Genomic DNA, 25,556 nt, shown 5'->3' with positions numbered 1-25,556 from the left:
ACCGGTAGTAGTGAAAGGGTTAATTGTTGTCACCTGGAGTTCAGCTATAACATTGGAGACACGCGTGTTGATAAATTACTGGTTTGGGATTGTTGGCTTCTTTCTGTGATAAACTAGTTGTGGATTTGTGGTTTGCCCAATCAATAGGCCCATAGCACAGGGTGACCAGACGTCCCTGGTTTCTGTGGACAGTCCCGGGACTGAGGACACTGTCTCCGGACCAAGTCTGTCCCCGGTTTTGTTCCCGAATTCAGCATGGATTAACATAGACAGGACATCCTATGCTGGACGAGAAACAGCATGGTGGCTCGCCCTCTGCTGGATGATCTCACTGCCGCACCTGCTGCTGTTCTGTGCAGGAGAGGCAGAGACAAAAAATGACTGAGTGGACGGCTGAGACCAGGAGGTTACCAGATGAGGGGGGAGTCTGTTTGTACACAGGGGGGGCAGAGGTGATGCAGCTACATGGAGAGATGGAGAGTTTAGCTGTTGTGGGGGAAGGGCTAAGAGGTGGCTGCAGAGATAATCTGTAAAAGAAGAGTGCAGAGGTGAGCTATGGATGTGGGGGCAGAAGTATCCTCTGTGCATAGCAAACTTCTGAATCCTGAACCCTATGCCTAGCACCCTCTTGTATATTATGTAGTCATGTGCCCAGCGCTCTGTGTATTATGTAGTCCAGTACCCAGCGCTCTGTGTATTATGTAGTCCTGTGCCCAGCACTCTGTGTATTATGCAGTTCTGTGTATTATGTAGTCCTGTACCCAGCACTCTGTGTATTATGCAGTTCTGTGCCCAGAGCTCTGTGTATTATGTAGCTCTTTACTCAGCGCTCTGTGTTTTATGTAGTCCTGTGCCCAGCGCTCTGTTTATTGTATAGTCCTGTGCTCAGCACTCTGTTTATTATGTAGTCCTGTCCTGTGTATTATGTAGTCCTGTGCCCAGCACTCTGTTTATTATGTAGTCCTGTCCTGTGTATTATGTAGTCCTGTGCCCAGCACTCTTTGTAATATGAAGTCCTGTACCCAGTGCTTTGTGTATTATGCAGTCCTGTACTCAGCACTCTGTGTATTATGCATTCCTGTGCCCAGAGCTCCAAGTAATATATAGTCCTGTCCCCAGCGCTCTTTGTATTATTTAGTCCTGTGCTCAGCGCTCTGTGTATTATGTAGTCCTGTGTCCAGTGCTCTGTGTATTATGCAGTCCTGTGCTCAGCGCTCTGTGTATTATGTAGTCCTGTGCCCAGTGCTCTGTGTATTATGCAGTCCTGTGCCCAGCACTCTTAGTATTATTTAGTCCTGTACCCAGTGCTCCATAATTTACACATAGTGCTGGGCACAGGACTACATAAATTATAGAGCACTGGGTACAGGACTACATAATACACAGAGCACTGGGTACAGGACTACAAAATACACAGTGCTGGGCACAGGACTACATATTTTGTAGTCCTGTACCCAGTGCTCTGTGTATTATGTAGTCCTGTACCCAGTGCTCTATAATTTATGTAGTCCTGTGCCCAGCGCTCTTAGTATTATGTAGTCCTGTACCCAGCGCTCTATGTTTTATGTAGTCCTGTACCCAGTGCTCTGCGTATTTTGTAGTCCTGTACCCAGCGCTCTGTGTATTATGCAGTCCTGTGCCCAGTGCTCTGTGTATTATGCAGTCCTGTGCCATTTGCCAATAAAAAAAAATATGTCCCGGATTTCATATTAAAATCTGGTCACCTTACCATAGCAAACACTTTTAAAAACTGCTCTGATCCATAGGGGGACGTTCAAGTATGAGAAGGGAAGTGGTTAAAAATCCATTTGAAAGGAGAGAACTATTTAAGTTGATATTGTTTGTCTAAGACAGCCGGGTTTGGATGCCAAGGTTTATGGACATGAATTTATTTGGATTTCAAAAGCAGTGAAAACATTTTCTTATAGGGTGCGTGGTGTGTCCTGATGGTTGGTGGCGGCACAAAGAGAACTGTTATTACTTTCCATCTGGAGAAGAATACAGAACATGGGATGAGAGCCGGGAAATGTGTGAAGGGATGGGAGCCCATCTACTGGTCATAGAGGACCGGGAACAGAAGGTATGGTATAACATGGCAATAGATGTGAGATGGATGGACAGATACAGAGGATTTATACTCCATTGTTCCAGAATCTGCATGTTTATTATACAGGAATGAGCAGAACAGATGAGATCACACTATGACATGTCACCCTAATGGTGGCCACATGCTGTATGTATTGATTTAATCTTACAATTGTTTATTCAATGCAATTACACTAATTGGATACAGTAAGAGTCGGTTCACACTAAGGCGACACGACTCCTTACTACTTCGGGGGCGACTTGTGCATTACCATGCACCACGACTTCGGAGCGACTTGCATGGACTTCACATAATGGAAGTCTATGCAAGTCGCTCCGAGGTCGCCCTGAAGTAGTATAGGACCCTTTTTCTAAGTCGGAGCGACTTGTGTCGCTCCTATTAGAACCGGTCCTGTAGCGGTCAATGGACCGCGAGGGAGCGCGACTTGTCAGGCTGACAAGTCGAGCTAGTGTGGACCGGCTCTAAAGACCATTTATTTGATTTAGCAAGTACTTGATTGATTTGCCCTCAGTCAAGATGGAATTATGTTGATCATTTAAATACAAATGATTGTTTTCAATTGATTGTTTAGATTTATGACTGATGGAATGACACAATTGTAATAAATGTAACGATAACATCTGGGAACGGCTGTATATAACATAGCAGGAGGTGTAAAAATATAGGCAGTGGATAAAATGACACTTGCAGATAGTCTGCGAGTGTCATTGAGTAAATACAATGTATCAGTGTGGTGTTTGGTTGTATTTACTAATTCAGTCCTATGTTACTCAAATGTGTGACCTTTTGATTTGCATGTGAAAATAAACCTTAAAAAATATAAAAGATGTTTTTTATTAAACATATTACTTTTTAACCCCTTATTTAACCTTAATCAACCCTAATTAACTCTTTCTTCCCTCTCTCCTCTTAGGTATTATATCTTGATTACTCTTTTTTTACATATTTTTCACTATCAGTATTTATTTCTTATATATTACATATTTTTTAATATGATTTTTTTATTTGTACATAACTTTGCCATTCTTTGATCTAGAGACATCATTTACTTTCATTTAAACAAGACAAATTACAGTAAAACCTTGGATTGCGAGCAGGGCCGCTGATAAGGGGGGGACCACCAGTCCTTCTGTAGGGGGCCCGGGCACACGGGGGCCCCAACAGTACAGAAAATCAGTGCGGTTGGGCAGGGGGGCAATTACATAAGGAAGTCCTGTGCTGCTCTCTGCAGTAGCTGAAAGCCAGTTTCTTCCCCTCCTGCCAGCTTTCAGCTGCTGTGGGGAGAGACACAGGCACAGGGCATCATTCCTGTAATTACTTCTCCGACACCGATCCCCCTCCCTGTTCTGCCTGCTTCTGATTCCCCGCTCCACGTGTGCCCCTCTTTAACTGTGCCAACCCCCCTCCCGAAGCGCTACAGGCTTCCCTGTCCTGTACAAAAAAAAAAAAAAAACTAATTGAAAAACATAATAATAATTAAACATTGTAATAAATAATTTAAAAACATTGTAAAATAAAAAAATTGAAAAAATTTTTTAACATTTAAAAAAAAAAAAAATATATATATATATATATAATTATTATTTTTTTTTTTTTTTAAATGTAAAAAAAACAATAATAAAAAGGGCTAATTCATAGAGGTTCCCTGTTATATTTGTGTCTTCTTATAATGATTTTAGTTTATTTTTAATGAAAATATTGTCTTGATATATTCAGGGGGCCCTGCCAGGTAGGCTGTATGGGGCCCGTCATTTCTAACAGCAGCCCTGATTGCGAGCATAATTCATTCTGGAAACATGCTTGTAATCCAAAGCACTCTTATATCAAAGTGAATTTCCCCGTAAGAAATAATGGAAATTCAGATAATTTGTTCCACAACCATTTATTCATAAATCCTTTTGTTAATAGTCCATATAAAAAGATTATAGCAATGTGGTTGTGTAACCATAAAATATCCATCCACAAATGGCGCCTCCACAAGGGGATTAGGAGCTACAGAGTATAAAAGAGAAGAGAGGCGCCTCTTAGCCCCCGTTCACACTAAGGCGACCTGGTCGCCTCACAGGCCGCCGTAGGTCGCCTCCCATAGGGAAGCTGCGGACCCGTTCTAATAGGAGCGACACAAGTCGCTCCGACTTAGAAAAAGGGTCCGGAGCTTCTTTGGGGCGACCTAGAAGCGACCGCCATAGACTTCAATGTTATGAAGTCCATGGCGGCCGCTCCGAGGTCGCGTCGCTCGTATGTGAACGGGCACTAAGTGTAGTAATATGGTTACATTTAATGAAGGTTCAATATTTAGCAACTCACATGGTTGATGAATAAAACAGGCACATCTAAGTATGCAGGCATCCGGGGTAAATCTGTCCACATAGACCGTCCTCCGCACCGCCGGCTCTCACTGCCGTCAGTCTGCAGTCGTGACCGGGAAGACTACCCTGCAGTAAAGTAATCTGAAAGTGAGGCTTGAAGAGCTCGTGGAGCTCAGCATGGAAGGGACCCAACCCCTTACCACGTGATCAGCTGTCAGCCAATGACAGCTGATCATGTGATGTAAACAGCAGCCGGCAATCAGCTTTTTTTTCTCCTTATGCTGTCAGTGTGAGGCGAAAAAAAAGTAGATCACCGCTGCTGTCAGAGGGACATTGGTCCCGAAGAGGAGGGGAGCCTCTGTGCCCACCAGTGTCACCCACCAGTGCCACCTACCAATGCCCACCAGTGCTGCCCACCAGCGTCACCTACCAGTGCCCACCAGCACCACCTACCAGTGCCACATGTCAGTGCCCAATCCTCAGTGCTGCCCATCAGTGCCACCCATCAGTGCCACCTATAAGTGCCCATCAGTGTGACCTACTAGTGCCCATGAGTGCCGCCTATTAGTGCCTTTCAGTGTCAACTACCAGTGCCCTTCAGTGCAACCCATCAGTGCCCATCGGTGCCACCCATCAGTGCTGCCTTATCAGTGCCGCCTTATCAGTACCCATCAGTGCCGCCTTATAAGTGCTCATCAGTGTCGCCTATCAGTGCCGTCTCATCAGCGCACATCAATGAAGGAGAAAAATTACCTGATTGCAAAATTTTATAACAAACTATGAATTTTTTTTTTTTTTTTTTCGGTCATTTTTGTTTGTTCATGAAAAAAATAAAAACCCCAGTAGTGATTAAATACCACCAAAAGAAAGCTCTATTTGTTTGAAAAATTTGATAAAAAATGTAATTTGGGTACAGTGTTGCATAATCGCGCAATTGTCATTCAAAATGTGACAGCACTGAAAGCTGAGAATTGGCCTGGGCAAGTAAGCTGATAGCCTCCCATGGCTTTCAATAGCCAATGAATTTATCTCTCTACCCCTTAGATTACTCCCTTAGTCTCCTCATGTATCACTAAGTTACTAACCGATATATCAGTCTGGATTTCACACCACTTCCTCGAACTCAATCTATCGAAAACTAAACTCCTCATATTCCTCCCCCACGTGCCCCTTCCCCTCATCTCTCTATCAAGATTGATGGCACAATTATCAAGCCGTCCCCACATTCCAAGGTTGTAGGTGTAATTCTGGACTCTGATCTATCTTTTAGGCCCCACATCCAATCACTGTCCAAATCTTGCCGCCTCAACCCTTGCAACATCTCCAAAATACATCCCTCTCTAACCAATGATACCACCAAGCTCCCAGTTCACTCTCTGGTCATCTCATGCCTCAACTACTGCAACTCCCTCCTTATTGGCTTACCTTTACATAGGATATCCCCCCTTCAATCCATCATGAATGCTGCTGCCAGGCTCATCCACCTTACCAACTGTTCCGTGTCTGCTACTTCTCACTGCCAATCCCTTCATAGGCTCCCGCTCACCCAACAAATTAAATTCAAAATACTAACAACTTACATGATGATTGATGGAGCCTTCACCTCCCTGTTATGCTAAGACACAGGCTGGAGGGGTGTGACAGGCTGTGACTTGCAGAAATCTGCCCACACCATAGTATTGCCAAAAATAATAAAGATTTGAATTGAAATATATATTTGTACAATCTATAACAGTTTATTCATAGTAATTAGTTATTTTTACTCTGTATTCCAAGGGCTGTTTTTTTATTTTCTTATTCATTTTTATTGTGTGACTAGCAGCAGATGACCCCTCCTGCCACTGTTTCCCTGTAGGCAGGCTGGGAAAGATCTGGGTCATGTGACAACTTTATATTGATTAGGAAAAAGGTACTTAGATGTTTTTATTAAAATAATTACAGTGCCATCATCTACATACAGAAATAGAAGGGACAATGTCAATAAACAGTGTGTTATTTAGTATCAGATTTCTTTATTAATATTTTCACAGCAGTGGATTTGTACTTGAATTCACTTTGGGACTTTACATTTTGTTTTCTGCTCATTCTTACATAGTTACATACATAGCTACATAGTAGTTGAGGTTAAATAAAGACAACAGTCCATCCAGTTCAACCTGTGTAGGTGTGTGTCTTAATGTTCTGAGCCTTGAGATGTACGTCCAAGAGTCTTTTGAAAGTAGCCATACTTCCTGCAGTAACTACCTCCTGTGGTAGAGAATTTCACAGTCTTGTAGCCCTAACAGTGAAGAACCCCCTACATTGCCTGAGGTTAAAACGCTTCTCCTCTAATCGCATTGTATGTCCTCATGTTCTCATGCAATCCTTGCAACTGAATAGCTTTTTTTTCTATGCTGAGATCACAATTGAGGTATTTGTAAATTGCTATCAAGTCCCCTCTCAGGCGTCTCTTCTCCAGGGAGAATAAATCAAGCGATTGTAAACGCTCCTCATAATTAAGGTCCTCCAACCCCCTAATCATTTTAGTTGCCCTTCTCTGGACTCTCTCCAGCTCCAACACATCCCTTCTGAGGAATGGCGCCCAGAACTGGACAGAATACTCCAGATGTGGTCGGACCAGGGTTTTATAAAATGGAAGGATTATAGTTTTATCTCTGGAATATATCCCCTTCCTTATGCATGCTTATATTCTGCCGGCCTTGGCAGCTGCAGCTTGACATTGCATGCTATTGCCAAGTCTATACTCTACTACGACTCCCAGATCTTTTCTTTCAATTTTTGATTCCCCCAAAGATCCCCCCCCCCAAAGTGTATTGTGCTTTTATGCTTTTAGCCCCCAAGTGCAAAACCTTACACTTCTCCCCATTAAACCTCATTTGCCATGTAGTTGCCCACTCTGTTATTTGGTTCAGGTCATTCTGTAAGATATCTGCCTCATGTTGTAAAGTTATTGCCCTGCCCAATTTTGTGTCCTCCGCAAAAACTGAAATTGAGCTACTGATCCCATCCTCAATGCTATTTATGAATACATTGAACAAGATTGGTCCCAGGACTGATCCCTGGGTGTCCCCACTTACCACCCCAGACAAGTCTGAGTATGCATTATTGATTACCACCCTTTGGACACGCGCTTTTAACCAGTTCCATATCCAAGAGCACACCTTGTGGTCGATGCCTGCATACCTTATTTTATATAATAAGCGTTTCTGGGGAACTGTATCAAACGCCTTAGCAAAATCCAGGTACACCACATCCACTGGTCTCCCCCTATCTAGCTCACAGCTCACCTCCTCTTAGAATGTTAACAGATTGGTTTGACAAGAACGCCCATTTGTAAACCCGTGCTGAATACTGCTGATGATGTTGTTATCTTTAGCAAACTCTACGATATAGTCCCTTATCATCCCCTCCAGAAGTTTACATACTATCGATGTCAGGCTGATCGGCCTATAATTTCCCGGGACGTGCCTCTGCCCTTTTTTGAATATCGGTATCACGTTAGCTTTCCTCCAATCCTCTGGTACATTTCCTGTCATAATACTGTCAGCAAAGATCAGGAACAGTGGTCTAAATATAGTTTTACTAAGTTCTTTTGAGTACTCTCAGATGTACGCCATCCGGGCCTGGTGATTTATTTGTGTTAATTTTATCCAGCCTTTCCCTGATTTCACCCTCTGTTAGCCATAGCCGCAAGTCCTGTGAAGTACTGCTAACCATAAAGTCATGGTCAGTGTACTTCTCCTTTTCCTGTGTAAAGACTGAGGAGAAAAAAGCATTAAGCACGGTTGCCTTCTCTATGTCCTCTGTAACCATCCTGCCATCATCGTTGATTATGTGTGCAATATGCTCTGACCTAGTTTTTTTGCTATTGATATATTTAAAGAATTTCTTTGGGTTCTTTTTTACTATCCTCCGCTATTTGTCTGTCAAAGTTGATTTTAGCCATTTTGATTTCGCATTTACATTTCTTATTTGATTCTTTGTATTGCTGGAAAGCCGATAATGTGCCCTCCGATTTATAATTCTTGAAGGCCATTTTTTTTCCCTGATATGTTTTTTAACATTACTGTTTAGCCAGCCAGGTTTGGCTTTGTCCCTTTTAAATTTATTTCCCATAGGAATGCACTGTGAGATGCATTTGTTTAAAATATTCCTAAAGCATTCCCATTTTTCCCTTCGTGGTCAGTGTTCCTAGGGTTTGGTCCCAGTTTACCTTCTCCATCATTGAGCACAATTTGGGAAAGTTTTCCCTTCTGAAGTTTAGGGTTATTATGTTCCCCTCTTGCCTTGGTATGTTGGTATTTACGCTAAATGTGATCATCCTACGATCGCTGGAACCCAGGTTGTCCCGGACTTCTACATCTGAGATTAGGTCTGGGTCATTAGTGATTAATAAATCCAGCACAGATATAACCGCTTATTTATATACATTTTTAGTTGTCACTATAGGCTTTTTTAGGGGGAGTTGACATAACAGCACACAGGCTGATTCATATCAGTTTCTGCCCCCCATGGGTGCTAACAATATAATATGCATGCACAGTAACAAACACATACATACGCTGAAATACAGGATGTTGTGGTCTTCACACTTCATGGTTAGACTGGACTGGGAAGATCTCAGCCTGGGTGACCACATAGGAACAGGGGGGTGGCAGTGCAGTCACACCATGTATAGTGTATGTGATATAATACATATATCCTATTAGACCGGACATCACAGTACAGCAGTTCAGAACTCTACTTGTGTTATCAGACATGGAGACAACAGGTAAGAGGCTCTTCTGTTTTATATTATTGTAGAAATGATTGATGGGATATAGGATTCATTCTAGAACAGCGATCACTGGTATTGGTCATCACTTAGAATAGAGGAATCACTGGGGTCACGTAACTCGAGGAATTCAGACTCCATGCTTCATTTTCCTGATTTGGGATAAGGAAAAGATGATGAAATGTGGTTATTATGGGCAACCTTCCTGTCTTTCCTTTGGTCCTGACGTCATAAATTAGACATTGAAAAGGTTTTATGATATCATAACTGTAAATGTGCATCAAACACACATTCAAGTACCACATAGGACAGCACATAGGACTATAGGAATATCCTGTACAAACACAACTTGAGGGATCCCCCACATTAACCTTCTGATATAGAAACGTACAAACCACAAGATTCAGCACAAATCAAGAGTTTATCAAAGATTCAGTAATAATAAAGGCAATGACTTCAGACATAGATGTCCTTTATCGGGTCAAAACTCTATCATCCTGCCATATTACACATTGTCACACTCCAAACTCAACCTTCACCTTCCTTACTTTTTCTCTGATACCCTTTGGTACCTTTTCTCACAATCTTGCCAGCACCGCTGCATTAAGAATATGTAAACCCAACATTTCATATTGTGAATATATATATGTGCCGTACCATATACTTGTATGCAAAAGTCTCCTGTTCTCTTTGTATTGCTTCCTTTGTGTGAAATCCCTGGTGTTTCTGACAGTCCCTCTGCTTTCCTAATAAAAACTGACTACACTAGGCATGAGAGCATATCTTGGTTAGTTCTCTAGCTGTGCTGGAAACTCAGTGTGCTCTCCTCCAATGACCAGACTTCTGCTGACACCCCATCCCCCACCACTACAGCCATTAACTGGGAGGATCAGTGTCCTGCTGTTTCTCCTCCCCCAGCTCTCTGTTCTCAGCTGCATAAAATGTGATCACTTGTAAGCAGAGTGAAAAAAAGGTATTTATATTGTTTTTTTTACAACTATACATACATGGTTTGCCTTTTTCTATTTTAAATGGAATGGGTGGTTTTACAAGGTGAGGGTTCACATATACTTTAAAGCAGCTGCTGACAGACACGTGCTTCTGCCCCAGCCCAGTTCAAGTAAAAATGTTTATTCCTCATTCTGCTTCCAAACAAAGGCAATAGTCCTCCATGTATCCATTTATTCTTCTTATGTCACTCACAAAACCGCATATTTTATCCTTTCCATTCTTCACCTCAATGTCAACATTGAACAGTCTACTGTAGTACATATAGCCATAGCACACTGTTTTCTAACACTGATTATACGATTTGGTCCTGCATCTGAGAGACATGGTAAATCAAACTCCTGTGGGGTGTGACCTCCAAATCTCTTTCGTAATATCCAGTAGGCTGTGGGACCATCTACCATACATCTCAATATCAGAAAACCCCTCTGGTAGACTGTGGGACCTTGTAGAGGATGAACGTGAGACAGGGAAGAAGACAATCCAAGTCCCATCAATCTTTGTCATTTACCTTCCACGATATACTTTTTTGTGTTTTGTTAAACCACTCCATAAACCCGCTAGTCCCCAAGGTTCCTAACTATTAAATAATAAGCAATGTACATAAAACCTTCATCACTTTTTATATAAAGGAAGTCCCTTGATCCATAAGGATCTGTTTTGCTATTCCAATGCTTTTGCAATTCCAATGGTAAATATAGTTATAGTTCTTTGGTGATGGTTTTTGCCAAGGCATTAGCAAATAATCAATTCTGGATAACGGGCTGCATAATCTAAAACAAGAATATGCTGGTGGGGCCTAGTGGAATTCACCAAATTCATTGCAATATTCTCAAAAGGTACCCCAATAATGGACAGGACTTATCCATGCCCGACCCATCTAAAATGGTAGGGCACCATAAGTTGTTCAAATATTTCTTCTTTTTTTGTGATACAAAGGGTCTTTGATTACCACCATCCATGGAAACATGTCCATCGCCCCAGGACTTGGGGAGCCCCATTTATCGCCTTAAAATGTATGCCACTATTAGTCCTGCTGTTCGTCCCACCCACCATTTTTTACCCCTACTCTGTCCCCATTGTAAGGAATTATTTTAACATGTTCACCGGTATGGCCTTGGTTGTCACACAGGCTGGACTTCACTTACATGGTGGACTGATGGGACTATTGGTTTACAAAAGAGGGATGCCATTGTTTCTGCTTTTTTTTCAGCCCACAAGAAGTGGAAAGGACAGTGCATTTCTGGCAAGATCAACAGGTATTCTCTGTACTTGCTGAAAAGACTCTTAGCTTCAAAAAATGAAAACTAATGCAGCCACCAAATCTAAAGACTGGTAAGCTGCAATATATTACATGTTTGTTTTTTTATTTAGATACACATTTTTTGGAGATGTAGGACTTGTTACTATGAATATGTGTTTGACTTGTGGCCGGTGTCCTGTCAGAATATCGCTACTCATCAGAAAATGTAAAGGAAGTGAGGTTCTCAGCAAAAAATGCTTACTGTGCATGCACCATACATTCCAACATGGCCGCTATGCTTTCCAATGGATTTCCTAATCTGACAAAACAAGAAGGCATCAGCTGACATCTTCTTACACCCAGCCAAGTCTTCAATTTCACACAAACTTTAGCAGTAAACTCACCTTTAATAATGAAAAAAGAATCCTGTATTTCAGGATATTTTTCATTATTATAGTATATTATACAGTGACAAGCCTGCAGGCAGAAGGTGGTGAAGGCCAACTTGGTACACCATGCACTGCTCGGCGCCAAACTGATTATACAGTGAAATAGACTATTTCACTCGGTCGCGGTGAATCAGTCTATTTTAGTATAAATAGAAAGTTTACTGATAAAATAAGTGTGAAATTGAAGACTTGGTTGGGTGTAAGAAGATGCCTGTTGCCGCCTTCATGTTCTGTCACATTAGGAAACCTATTGAAATGCATAGCAGCCATGTTGGAACGCATAGAGCATGCGCAGTAAGCAATTTTGTTTGCAACGTCAATTCTGTTGCATTTTCTGATGGGTAGCGATATTCTGATAGAACACCGGGAAGTTCCACGACTCGACTCTACTTCCCGGATGTGTTATTCTGTAGAGGAGGAAGTGACATCACAGTGACATCACTTCCTCCTATATACAGTAAGATAGGATTGGTTCGTGTCTCTTCACTTGATAGGAAACCAGCACTGCACTTTATTCCTGCACTCTGCTGAGTTCTAGAAATATAAAGTAGGAAGGATTTTTTTTTATATACCAATATTATTATTATTGTAGCACCCTCTTAGGTAGGTGCTAGGGAAAAGCATATAATGTCCCTGTCTGCTTATCAGAAGGGCTGGATCTGTTAGCTGTGCTATCACATGCCTCCAGGTGTGGCCTGTTGAGTCTGGGGAGTCTGCCCACTGTATCCAATGAGGTATCTTGTTGGACAGTGGAGGAAACCTAGCCAATAGCACACCAGGGTTTATGACTGTCCCAGTGGGTGAGGTTTGCCGCAATGCACCCTGGGATTGGAAATAAACCTGTGGGGAGCATGTGACAGAGTGTCTTTTGGCGGGAGCATCAGTCCCAGCAGTTCTTACCTATCAAGAGGATGAGGAACGTTATGTCAAGACTACAGCAGAGAAGTCAGGGAAGCAGGTGAGAAGGCTGCCTCTGTGGAGAGGGTCTTCTTATTCGAATTGCAGATAGGCAATGTCATTGTGAATATGTACAGTGTGCTTAACCCTTACTTTTTCTTCTACAGGGAACATCAAACCTTTGAGGTAGTCAGCTAGGCTGTATGTATATATTTGTTGATTCTTTCACCAGAGTTCGTTGGGTGGGGGGGGGGGGGTGCATCCTTTTTATGCACCCACTTGTAAATTTGTACAGCAGAGGTAGACATATATTTTTGCACAGAATTTATCATTTGTATATTTGTTCTTTTCTCCCTTCCCCCCCCCTTTCCAAGTTTGTGGGATACTTCTAAGTTTTGATAGGAATTTTTGTAGGGACATGGCTCATTTTTGGTGGGGGGTGGATCTAGCACCCTCCTAGGTAGGTGCTAGAGAAAAGCATATAATGGCCCTGTCTGCTTGGGGCTGGATCTGTTAGCTGTGCTGTCACATGCCTCGAGAGTACTTTAGGGAGCTTAAAGGACTTTTCCACAGTCAGAGGTGAAGTTCTAGTAACTGGCCTAGCCGAGGCCAGCATCAGTGAAGCGTTAACCAGTGTCAGTCAAGCGCTAACCAGCGCCAAGCAGAATTTTTCAGTGTCCCTGCCTAATTGTGCATAGTTCAGTTGTTGGAGTATCACACTTCTCCCATCCAAGTTCTCAAATAAATCCTAAAAACCAAAGAAACTGGACTGGTTCTTGTCTGAGGTGCTCACACTTGAAAACATGCTTAAAGGTACTGTTGTCGCTAGCGATAACCCAGGGGGACCCACACTCAGCCGCTCCCTTGGGAGTAGTGCTACATTATTAATAAAAATTATTTTTTGATAATCTCTACAGGTAACAGTGATAAGAAATTCTGGCGGCCTTCCTGGAAAGGGGTCATTATAACTATCCTCGTGGGATCCAATATCATCCTCATCCGTATCATTGAATCACAGTGTAAGTTATACAGTATGCTGCACACAATCCTTAAGAAGGGAGAGTCTCTGGACCTGTTTTATCAAAGTGTCTAATGAAATGTAGAATCTGATTGGTTGTCGGAGGGACACAAAGACCATTAGAAATAAATCTTCTCTCTGATTTGCATAAACATGTAAGAGTTTAATTCTAACCTATTATGCCTCCTGTCTTTGTGTCTTCCAGTTTATAAAGGTCAGTCTTTGGAAAATGAGGTCAGCCAGTGTAATAAGATGGGGATGACCATCACCCAGCCATCTAGAGGTATTTTTTATTAATTAGCTACAGCCTAGGAGATTATCAGACCTGCCATTCACTCCATATGGAGGATTTTTTCCCAGAATTAAAATTAACTTTGTTTGTCAATGTGGGATGTACATTGCACTTCACATGTATGTATTTATACATGTGGGCGCCTTATTTATCATCTGGCGCAGCACTTTTTTGGTTTATTATTACATAAGCTAGCACCATTGCTGGAACGGATGCGAATGCTGTGGGTTATTATTGCCTAAATTGGCTGCTGTTTTAAGTATTTTCTTGTTTTGAAATTACACTGAATCTTTCTTTACACCTGAGGGGGGCGTAGTTTGCCATCTTCGCCCTGGGCACCGAATGACCTTGTCCCAGCACTGGGTCCTGGACCAAGTCATAAAGCTTTAACTATTAATCGACCGATATTGTTTTTTTACCACTGATACCGATATTTTGGTCATCGAGTATCGGCTGATATTGGCCGAGATTTTTGGAATTTTTTTATTTTTATTTTAATGTCTACAGGTACTCTTGTGTAGAGATCTGGGGGTCTAAAAGACCCCAAACCCCTCCTCTGCACTTAAAAGCATTAAAAACGCCAAGTTTGGCTGTTTTGAATGCTGTACGTTTTTTAAATTTGGTGCTGAGTACCCGGATGTGATGTCATGACTTCCGGGTAATCGGCGGCGCCAAATTCAAAGAAATGTAGACCCAGTCAGACGGCAGCAGTGAGGGTAGGATTCCCGGGTCTCCCGGTGGGACAAAAGACCCAGACGAGCCACGGAAGGCGGTGGGAGGGGGTTTGGACGTCCCCTCCCGCTCCTTGGAATGACAGCTGAGCGGCTTCTCAGCCGTATCCGTTGTCATTACAAGACAGCCGACCATCGGCTATGGACACCGGTATCGGGGTGATGCCTCTAGCTGCAGGCATCACTCCGGTACAAGCACTTTCCAGAAATAGCTGCAATATCGGTAAATCAAAAGGCCAATTCCGATATATCGGGGAAAGGGCATATCAGCCCCCGATATATCGGTGTTGCCGATAATTGGTTGATCACTAGCTTTAACTGCATTGGGGGAAAGTGAGGTCAGAGACCTGGTTGTGCTGTCAGAGATTCCCGGGTTACAAGACATATCTATTTCATACAAATGTAAAAAATATAAATACTGAACACCTCATACAAAAAGACTTGTCTTATGTTTCCATTGTTTTCCATGTTTATAGATCAGCTCTGTGATTGGATCAGAAGGATGATGGAAATAAAGAAGCAGCTCTGTGTAGACACCAGCGAGGAACTTGACGGTACGTCCTGTTATCTACTAGACATGTGTGATTCGTTTTGTTACTAATCCAAATTCAGACAAAATGTTCATTATTTGGAGATTTGGATGTATTCATATATATATGTTTGAGGGTTCTAAGTAATTTTCTAGCAAAAAAAAAAAAAATGATTTTTTTTTTTATAAATATTTATTGATATTTTTAACAAACAAAATCCCCCAGGCAAACCGATGTAGGGCTACGTCTGTCGCGAGTAGGGAGCTAGGGGGCGAGCTCCCGCCCCCAGTCGGCAGCGGGGAAGCCGATATACGGGGCAGGCGGCTCCGATTGCCGCCTGACACCCGTGATCTCTACCCGCTGAGAGAGAAGGACGGTCGGCTGTTGTAAATCCAGACCAATTTTTAGCTTTCAGTGCTCTCACACTTTGAATGACAATTGCGCGGTCATGCAACACTGAACCCATATGAATTTTTCGTCCTTTTTTTCACACAAATAGAGCTTTCTTTTGGTGGTATTTAATTATCTCTGGGTTTTTTATTTTTTACAAAAAAAAAAGAAAAAAGACAGAAAATTTTGGAAAAAAAAAAGTTTTTCTTATTTTCTGCGAGTAAATTTTGAAAATAAATACATTTTTCTCCTTCACTGATGAGGTGGCACTTATGGGCACTGATGAGGTGGCACTTAGGGGCACTGATGAGGAGGTACTAATATGCCGCACTGATGAGCACTGAGAGGTGGCACTGCTTGGCACTGAGAGGTGGCACTGCTTGGCACTGAGAGGTGGCACTGCTGGACACTGTGAGGCGGCAGTGACGGGCACTGAGAGGCGGCACTGACGGGCACTGATAGACTGCACTGATGGGCACTGGCAGGTGGCACTGATGGACACTGGCGGGTGGCACTGATGGACAGCACCATCAGTGCCCACACTCAGTGCCCATAGTGCTGCCAGTCAGTGCTCATCAGTGCCTAGATGAGCAGGCACTGACTGGCAGCACTATGGGCACTGATGGGGGGCACTGATGGCGGGCACTGTGGGCACTCATGGTGGGCACTTAGTGTGTTTTATTTACCTTGTGTAATGAGGGCACTGGTGATCAGTGCCCTGATTACATTCCTCTGTTTCCCCGACGGCTGATTGGCTCTGCTCCTTCCTCACACTGCAGTCTCTGTGTGAGGAAGGAGCACTGGCGATGAGAGATGATCTCATATGTTTACATATGAGATCATCTCTCATTGGATGGGCCGATCACGTGGTAAATGGCCGCTGTGATTGGCCATTTACCACGATCCGTGATTGGCTGTGTCCAAGGGACACGGCCGACACAGATTTTCCCCGATGCGCGCTCGCGGGAGCGCACGGGGAGCCTGTCTCTGGGAGGCCGTTTAAAGACGGCCTCCCGGAAATTCGAGTCCGCGCTGTAGCCATACTTCGGCTATTGCACGGATGTCAAGAAGTTAAGGGGGAAAATCTTCCGGTCCAGAAGTGGTTAAGTTGCTCTCACACTGCTCTGTTGGAAAAACTAGGCAAAAATGCATTTATGGTTTTGCTGCATTTTTGCTGCGATGTGTTCTTTTTTTGCTGCGTTTGGGTTGGATTTTTTTCCCGGAAAATATGACTGGACAAATCGCTTCCCACAGGTACATTGCATTTTTTGTCATGAGTTTCAATTAATTTCAGTGAAGTAGTGTTTTTGGTGTGTTTTTTTTATCTGCACCAAACATGCACCAAAAAAGCAGCAGCAGCAGCAGGGGCTCTTTCACACTGATTAGTTTTTCAGTTAAAAAAATCTGAAGAAAAATGCATAAAAAAATGCATCCCTTTAACCACTTGCCGACCGCCCCACACAGATTTACTGTGGCAGGGCGGCTCGGCTGCGCATAATCAAGTAGATCTACGTGATCATGTGCAAGCGGTTTCGGTGGTACGTGCGCGCCACAGGAGCCGCGCTCCCGCTGTGATTAGACACAGCGGGAGCCAGACTGCAGGAGGAGCGGGCTCGATTGCCGTCAGCCTCCCGCCTATGTAAACAAAGCAGGCGACTCTTCTGTCAGAGAGGCAGGAAAAGATTGTGTGATTCAGCTAAGCTGACTGATCTCTCTCTGCCTCTTTCCAACCCATCACCCCCACACAGTTAGTAAGCACAATAGGGAACACATTTAACCCCCTTGATCACCCCCAATGTTAACCCCTTCCCTGCCAGTGTCATTTATACAGTAACTAATAATTACTGTAGTAATGTCACTGGTCCCCCCAAAAAATTCCATAAGTGTCCGATCTGTCCGCCGCAATTTTGCAGACCCGCTAAAAAGTGCCGCGCTATGAACAAAGGAAGTGTCAGAATGCTCTAACACATAAGGTGCTACATCACAACTGTATGGGTCTGTGCAAAAAAAAAAATAAAGTGCAAAATACAGACAATATACTGCCCATAAACATCACAAAAATCATTAAAGAATACAAAGTCCTTGAAATAGTGATCAAATCAAGAGTAAAGTCCATACCCAAAAAAAGCAGTCCGTGTTCAGAGGTAGAAGGATGTCACCACAGGTGCGACCGTCACCATAAAGAGAAGTCAGAAGAGCTTACCAGAATTCATGGACTCTACTGCGGGTAGCAAAGTACATGCAGGAGGCTTTCAGCCTTAATGGTACAACATCATTAAAGGGTTGGTAGCTTCTCTTAAAGTCTCTCGGATACCCAGAAAAACAAAAGGTCTCCTCCATAGTGTAATATCAGCAAAACCAGGCTTTATATAAAAGTAGAAAACTTTTTCTATGCAAATTCAATTGTGGTCACAAATGGTCTCCAACAGGCGCAATATCATGGAATAAACTCACTCCACCCCGACGTACGTTTCGTCCACATGGACTTCATCTGGACCCTGCTGCTGTTCAGTGGAGGAGAGCCAGAGACAAAAATTGACTGTGTGGAGGGCTGATCCAAGGAGATTACCAGAGAAGGGGGAGTCTGTTTGTACAGAGGGGGGGCAGTGGGGGAGCAGGGGTCAGAGCTGATGCAGCTGCATGGAGAGATGGAGAGTTTAGCTGTTGTGGGGGAAGAGCTGAGAGGGGGCTACAGAGATAATCTGTGAAAGAAGGGTGCAGAGGTGAGCTATGGATGTGGGGGCAGAAGTTTCCTCTGTGCATAGCAAACCTCTGAACCCTGTACTCTATGCTTAACACCCTCTTGTATATTATTTAGTCCTGTGCTCAGTGCTCTGTGTATTATGTAGTCCTGTGCTCAGCGCTCTGTGTATTAAGTCCTGTGTCCAGCGTTCTGTGTATTATGCAGTCCTGTACCCAGCGCTCCGTTTATTATGTAGTCCTTTACCCAGTGCTCCGTTTATTATGTAGTCCTTTACCCAGTGCTCTGTGTTTTATGCAGTCCTGTACCCAGTGCTCTGTGTATTATGCAGTCCTGTACCCAGTGCTCTGTGTATTATGTAGTCTGGTAACCAGTGCTCTGTGTATTATGCAGTCCTGTTCCCAGTGCTCTGTGTATTATGTAGTCCTGTGCCAAGCACTCTGTGTATTATGCAGTCCTGTACCCAGTGCTCTGTGTATTATGTAGTCCTGTACCAAGCACTCTGTGTATTATGTAGTCCTGTGCCCAGCACTCTGTGTATTATATAGTCCTGTACCCAGCGCTCTGTGTATTATGTAGTCCTGTGCCATTTGCCAATAAAAAAAAAATATGTCCCCGGATTTCATTTTAAAAATCTGGTCACCTTACCATAGCAAAAACTGCTCTGATCCATAGGGGGACGTTCAGGTATGAGAAGGGAAGTGGTAAAACTCCATTTGAAAGGAGAGAACTATTTAAGTTAATATTGTTTGTCTAAGACAGCCGGGTTTGGATGCCAAGGTTTATGGACATGAATTCATTTGGATTTAAAAAGTAATGAAAACATTTTCTTATAGGGTGCGTGGTGTGTCCTGATGGTTGGTGGCGGCACAGAGAGAACTGTTATTACTTTCCATCTGGAAGAGAACTCAGAACATGGAATGAGAGTCGGGAAATGTGTGAAGGGATGGGAGCCCATCTACTGGTCATAGAGGATCGGGAACAGAAGGTATGGTATAACATGGCAATAGATGTGAGATGGATGGACAGATACAGAGGATTTATACTCCATTGTTCCAGAATCTGCATGTTTATTATTCAGGAATACCCAGAACAGATGAGATCACACTATTACATGTCACCCTAAATGATTGTTTTTCAATTGATTGTTTAGATTTATGACTGATGGAATGACACGATTGTAATATATGTAACGATAACATCTGGGAACTGCTGTATATAACATAGCAGGAGGTGTAAAAATATAGGCACTGGATGAAATGACACTTGCAGATAGTCTGCGAGTGTCATTGAGTAAATACAATGTATCAGTGTGGTGTTTGGTTGTATTTACTAATTCAGTCCTATGTTAATTAAGACTCCATTCACACTAGCACGACTTGTCAGGCGACTTGTGTGCCCTCAAGTCGCTCCAAGTCGCTTGTCATAACAAATGCAATGTAAATGAATGAGAGCCGTCTTAATTGGCACTACTGAAGTCGCTCCGACTTCAGAAAAGGGTCCTGTACTACTTTGAGACGACTTGTATCCGACTTGTGCCAATAGACTTCAATGGGAGTCGCCTCCAAGTCGGATCCTTATCTTATTTGAAGCGACTGTGATCAGACTTTCCAGGAAGAAGAAAGAGATTAGCCAGGCATTCCCCACATTGCAACCTTGCAGCCATGCCTATATGGTATATATATTATATATATATATATATATATATATATATATATATATATATATAATGGTATATATATTCCTATATACCATTATCTCTGCCTGGTCTGTGTGAGTGGCACTGGTGGACACAGATAAGTGGCACTGGTGGACACTGATTTGTGGCACTGATAAGTGGCACTGGTGGACACTGATTCGTGGCACTGATATGTGGCACTGGTGGACAATGATACGTGGCACTGATTCGTGGCACTGATTCGTGGCACTGATTCGTGGCACTGATTCGTGGCACTGATTCGTGGCACTGATTCGTGGCACTGATACATGGCACTGATACATGGCACTGATACGTGGAACTGGTGGACACTGATACGTGGCACTGATACGTGGCACTGATACATGGCACTGGTGGTCACTGATTCGTGGCACTGATATGTGGCACTGGTGGACACTGATTTGTGGCACTGATGCATGGCACTGATACGTGGCATTGGTGGACACTGATACGTGGCACTGGTGGACACTGATTCGTGGCACTGATACGTGGCACTGGTGGACACTGATACGTGGCACTGATACGTGGCACTGGTGGACACTGATTCGTGGCACTGATACATGGCACTGATACGTGTCACTGGTGGACACTGATACGTGGCACTGATTCATGGCACTGATACGTGGCACTGGTGGACACTGATACGTGGCACTGATATGTGGCACTGGTGGACACTGATTTGTGGCACTGATACGTGACACTGATACGTGACACTGATACGTGGCACTGGTGGACACTGATTCGTGGCACTGATATGTGGCACTGGTGGACACTGATTCATGGCACTGGTGGGCAGTGGCACTGGTGGGCAATGAGGAAATGAGTAAAAAAAAAACTGAAAAGGAGAATTAGGTCACAACACATCATATTCTGATTGGCCAAATACAATGTCATCTGTCATATAAGTCGCGCAAAATAATTCACAAGTTGCGCTGAAGTCTCGGTAAAGTCGCGGTAAAAAGTCGCTCCGACATGGGGCGACTTATGGTCGTGGCAGTGTGAACCGGCTCTAAATGTGTGACCTTTGATTTGCACGTGATATCAGTCAAATAAACCTTAAAAAAATGTAAAAGATGCTTTTTATTAAACCTATTAATTTTTAACCCCGTATTACCCCTTAGTTAACCTTAACCACTTCTGTACCGGAAGATTTGCCCCCTTAATGACCAGGCCATATTTTGCGATTAGGCACTGCATTACTTTACCCGACAATTGCACAGTCGTGCTACGCTGTACCCAAATAAAATTTTTCCCACAAATAGAGCTTTCTTTTGATGGTATTTGATCACCTGTACGATTTTATTTTTTGATCTATAAACAAAAAAGAGCGACAATTCTGAAAAAAAAAAAAAAAAAAACAAAGAACAATATTTTTCACTTTCTGCTATATAACATTCTCAAAAAAAAAAAAATGTAAAAATCTAATTTTTTTTTAACATTTTAGGCCAATTTTTTTTCTGCTATATATTTTTGGTAAAATAAGATCCCAATAAGCGTATTTTGATTGGTTTACACAAAAGTTATTGCATCTACTAACTACGGGAAAGATTTATGTAATTTTTATTTATTTTTTATTTTTTACTAGTAATGAAGGCAATCTGCAATTTTTTGCGTGACTGCGACATTGCGGCGGACAGATCGGACCCCTAACTGACATTTTTGACACTTTTGGGGGGACCAGTGACATTACTACAGTAATCGGTGCTAAAAATATGCACTGTTACTGCACTAATGACACTGGCAGGGAAGGGGTTAACCCTGTGGATGATCAAGGGGTTAAATGGGAGCCTAGGGGAGTGTTTACTAACTGTGGGCGGGTGTGGCTTCTGAAATGACCATAGAGACATGTGATCCTATATAGAAGGATCACAGGGGCTCCATGATCATCCCAGGGAGAAGAGCAGTCAGATGTGTTTACAATCGCGGGTGTCATTCGGCAATCGGAGCCGCCTGATCCATGCATCGGCCTCCCCGCTGCCGAGTGGGGCGCGCTCGCACCCTTGCTTCCCACGCATGACCGACGTAAGTCTACGTCGGTTTGCGTAGGAGAGCCACCCTGCCGCAGTAAAAAGGCGGCAGGTGGTCGGGAAGTGGTTAAGTAATGAAAACATTATAAACAAATTACTAGGCCCATGGTGGAAATAAATCAGTTGCGGACCACCAACACATATACATATACTGCAGCAGGGCATCCACTCTGCGCCAGATCACATTCTGGCACTTCCACTTCTGGGGCCCAGCAGCTGGTCCCGCGGACTTGATGTCCACCTGCACCCACCAATTACACAGGCAGAACGACAATCTGTCTATGTAAACAAGACAGATTTTGTTCCGTCAGAAGGGAAGGAAACAATCCTGTGTTTCTGCTAAGCAGCAACACGGATCCCTGCCTTCCCCTAGTCAAAGCACGTCCCTCACAGGCACCCTGCCTTTGGCCAATCATGGCTCTGACAGGATATTGTGCTGTGATTGGCCAAAGCATAAAGATCAGGTGTATGCTTTGGTCAATCATCAGTAATCAATGCACTGCAAGAGCGCAGTGCATTATGGGGCACTCATCGGCAGGTGAACTTCCCGCCAAGCGCCCTATTTGTTCATGTGTTCAGCAAACACACAAGCAGCTGATGTTCGGGTGGAACACACAGCCCATCTCTACTGACAAATAATTCCAGAACACGGATCATTTTTTCCGGGGACATTTGTCCTTAATAGAGGTTTTGTAGAAATGATGGAATAGACAGATCTTCAGACTTCTATCCAATGTGTGTGTGTGATGTCTGTGGATGGAATGTGACAGATGATGTTCTGTTCTCCCAGGAGTTTATACACAGATCCATCAACCAACGAACAGATAGAAAGTTCTGGATCGGACTGTACAGAGATGGAGATGGATGGAGTTGGGTGGACGGTCAGCTCTATAATACCGGCCTGTAAGTGACTCTTCATCTACACTGAGAATATGAATGTTGTTCATCCAGAAAACAATAGAAACTTATAACTACTCATTGTTATTTATTACCCAGATCTCACGTATCGGAGGAATATTCAGGAGACTGTGTATGGTGGGAAGCAGATTTTGGATATAATAAGGATCACTGTCAAGCCAAACTCAGCTGGATTTGTCAGAAGAGAGCCCTGAAGATATGACAAATTCCTCCCAACATACGGACACACTGCTCAGACCACAGATCACCCACAATACTAAGTAATACAAGAATATTACATCCAATATCCTATATTATCACCATTCTAGATGTTATTAATCCATTTCTGCAATGGGAAATCCAGGTCTTTGTAAAAAATGTTCAATGTTTTTCATTAGTTTTTAGCCTCTTGCTGACCATTTAATGTGTGGAAGCAAGGAGGGTGGGCTTAAATGTCACCACATATGCGACCACAGGCAGCAGAGCCTTCTGTGCTGAGAGCGTGCTCCAAGCACAGTGACTGAGCTGTCATAGGCAGCTCTCGACCTCCGCTCATGATCAGTACACACCTTCATTTTATTTTTTTTTAGTTTAGGTCCACTTTAAGTCTGTATTTGCTGCCAGTCATCGGCCACATTATAAATAAAGAATCAGTCAAAAATCTTCAATTTCATATATATGTATGTGTCCTCTGTAGTTATACATGGTTGCTAGCTTATCTAGATGGATGCATGTACTTATATTCTCCTAACTTAATGTGTCCGATAATATTTAAAGGAGTTGTAAAGGTAGAAGGTGCATACTATGCATTACAATAAAAAGTGTTCTGTGTGCAGCAGCCCCCCTAATACTTACCCGAGGTCGCTCTCTGTCCATGAGTGCCTCAGCTGTCCGAGGTTCTCCATCCTGATTGGCTGAGACACAGCAGGGGCGCCATTGGCTCCCTCTGCTGTCAAAGTCAGCTAATCAATCAAGGGAGAGAGGGGGCCGGGCCAGGTCGGGGCTCCGTGTCTGAATGGACACAAAGAGCTGTGACTCGGCTCGGTGCCCCCATAGCGAGCTGCTTGCTGTGGTGGCACTGAACAGGAGGGAGGGGCAAGGAGTTCCAAGACCCAAGAAGAGGAGGATCAGGGCTGCTCTGTGCAAAACCAACTGCACAGAGGAGGTAAATTTAACGTTTGTTATTTTTATAGGAAAAATATGAGACTTGACAATCACTTTTAATAGCTGTGAATAGTGGTAAAAATATATACACTGAGTAGCGTATATCCCTCGCGCCTATGGGTGGCCTATTAGGAGAATGGGGGGGACCTAAGAATAAATATATAATAAATAAATAAGTGTGATTAGAGTAGCTGCTATAGGATATGTGATGTATATAGAGAGAGAAGTAATAGCCAGGAATGGGCAATGGCTTGTCAATAACCTGGATAACAATAAAGGGTAGGTCAAAGTGGCAATAATTCTAATTAATAAAATGTAACTGCGTGATAAGTGTATCACAATATAAATCACAGAAAATAAATGACACTATAAAATGATAATAACACAATAAAATCACATCTGTGCCATAGTGTGCAATATCGTGCCCAATAAGTCCAAGTAAAGAGTTCATAAGTGAATTTGGTGCATAAATAAAAACTTCAGTGCCAAGTTGGGGAAAGTGCAGGTGCTAGTGCTGGATCCTCCAGTAGTCCAACTGCTGGTACTTGTAGTGTGGGCCTTATGGAATAAAGGGGGTACGAACTAACCGTACGGTAAAAAGACCTAAAGAGCCTTGTGGCCTCCTGGGCCAGGATGGTAACTGCTGGGCTTTGTAGTCCCCTACGATCCGGGGTCCCTCTCCTGGATAATCTAGATCCTAAGGGTCCGGTTGGGGTAAAGAATAAATTGCTCCAGATAGTGCAGTACCATTAAAAAATCCTTTAATGTGTATAGTACAGTACAAAAAGTTTAAAAGTTGGATATACGTCTGTTAAAAGTGGTGCCTGTGAGTGGAGAGCGGTAACTACCGGCTTGCGTTCCACCAGGCTTCCCAGAACGTGCAGCGTGCGTTCCACCTGACGCTCGTTTCGTCAGAGCGTATGACGTCTTCAGAGGTGGAGTCGTACGCTTACTCGGGACCTTAAGTACGGTAGTCACAGCGTCCTCAGTTGCGAGGCAACATATTGAGGGAAAACAATGTGAAGCTCCCGTGATGGAGTTAATCCTGATTCAAAAGGCGGTTTACTGTATAATTATATTTTTGGCAAGATTACATTAGCAATAGTGGTTCACAATATAGGATATATATATATATATATATATATATATATATATATATATGAGAAGTGACATACTAGATTTTGTCCTTGCCGTTTGGACGATTACTCTGCATAATTAAATTAACAACTCAATAATTGTACATATTAATCAGTGTAAATAGATAAATAAATATAGAAAACATATCAAAATTACATATTAATT

The 25,556-nt window shown here is 43.0% G+C and overlaps 1 protein-coding gene across 1 annotated transcript in view; it reads left to right on the top strand.

The window, feature by feature from the left end:
• The window catches only part of LOC309563128 (killer cell lectin-like receptor subfamily G member 1), a 1,237,212-nt gene extending 1,213,851 nt beyond the window's left edge, over nucleotides 1-23,361 (top strand). The window contains exons 4-7 of the mRNA XM_082267443.1: nucleotides 15,305-15,382; nucleotides 19,286-19,437; nucleotides 22,984-23,096; nucleotides 23,190-23,361. Of these exons, the coding sequence (XP_082123569.1) occupies nucleotides 15,305-15,382; nucleotides 19,286-19,437; nucleotides 22,984-23,096; nucleotides 23,190-23,313 (467 nt within the window). The 3' untranslated portion in view covers nucleotides 23,314-23,361. The remainder of the gene's footprint in view (nucleotides 1-15,304; nucleotides 15,383-19,285; nucleotides 19,438-22,983; nucleotides 23,097-23,189) is intronic.
• The last annotated feature ends 2,195 nt before the right edge of the window (nucleotides 23,362-25,556 follow it).

The sequence above is a fragment of the Pelophylax lessonae genome (assembly GCF_965119305.1).
Source record: "Pelophylax lessonae genome assembly, chromosome: 9".
Taxonomy (NCBI): Eukaryota; Metazoa; Chordata; class Amphibia; order Anura; family Ranidae; genus Pelophylax; species Pelophylax lessonae.
The sequence above is the reverse complement of the archived record's forward strand: the minus strand, read 5'-3'. Positions and strand labels throughout refer to the sequence as shown.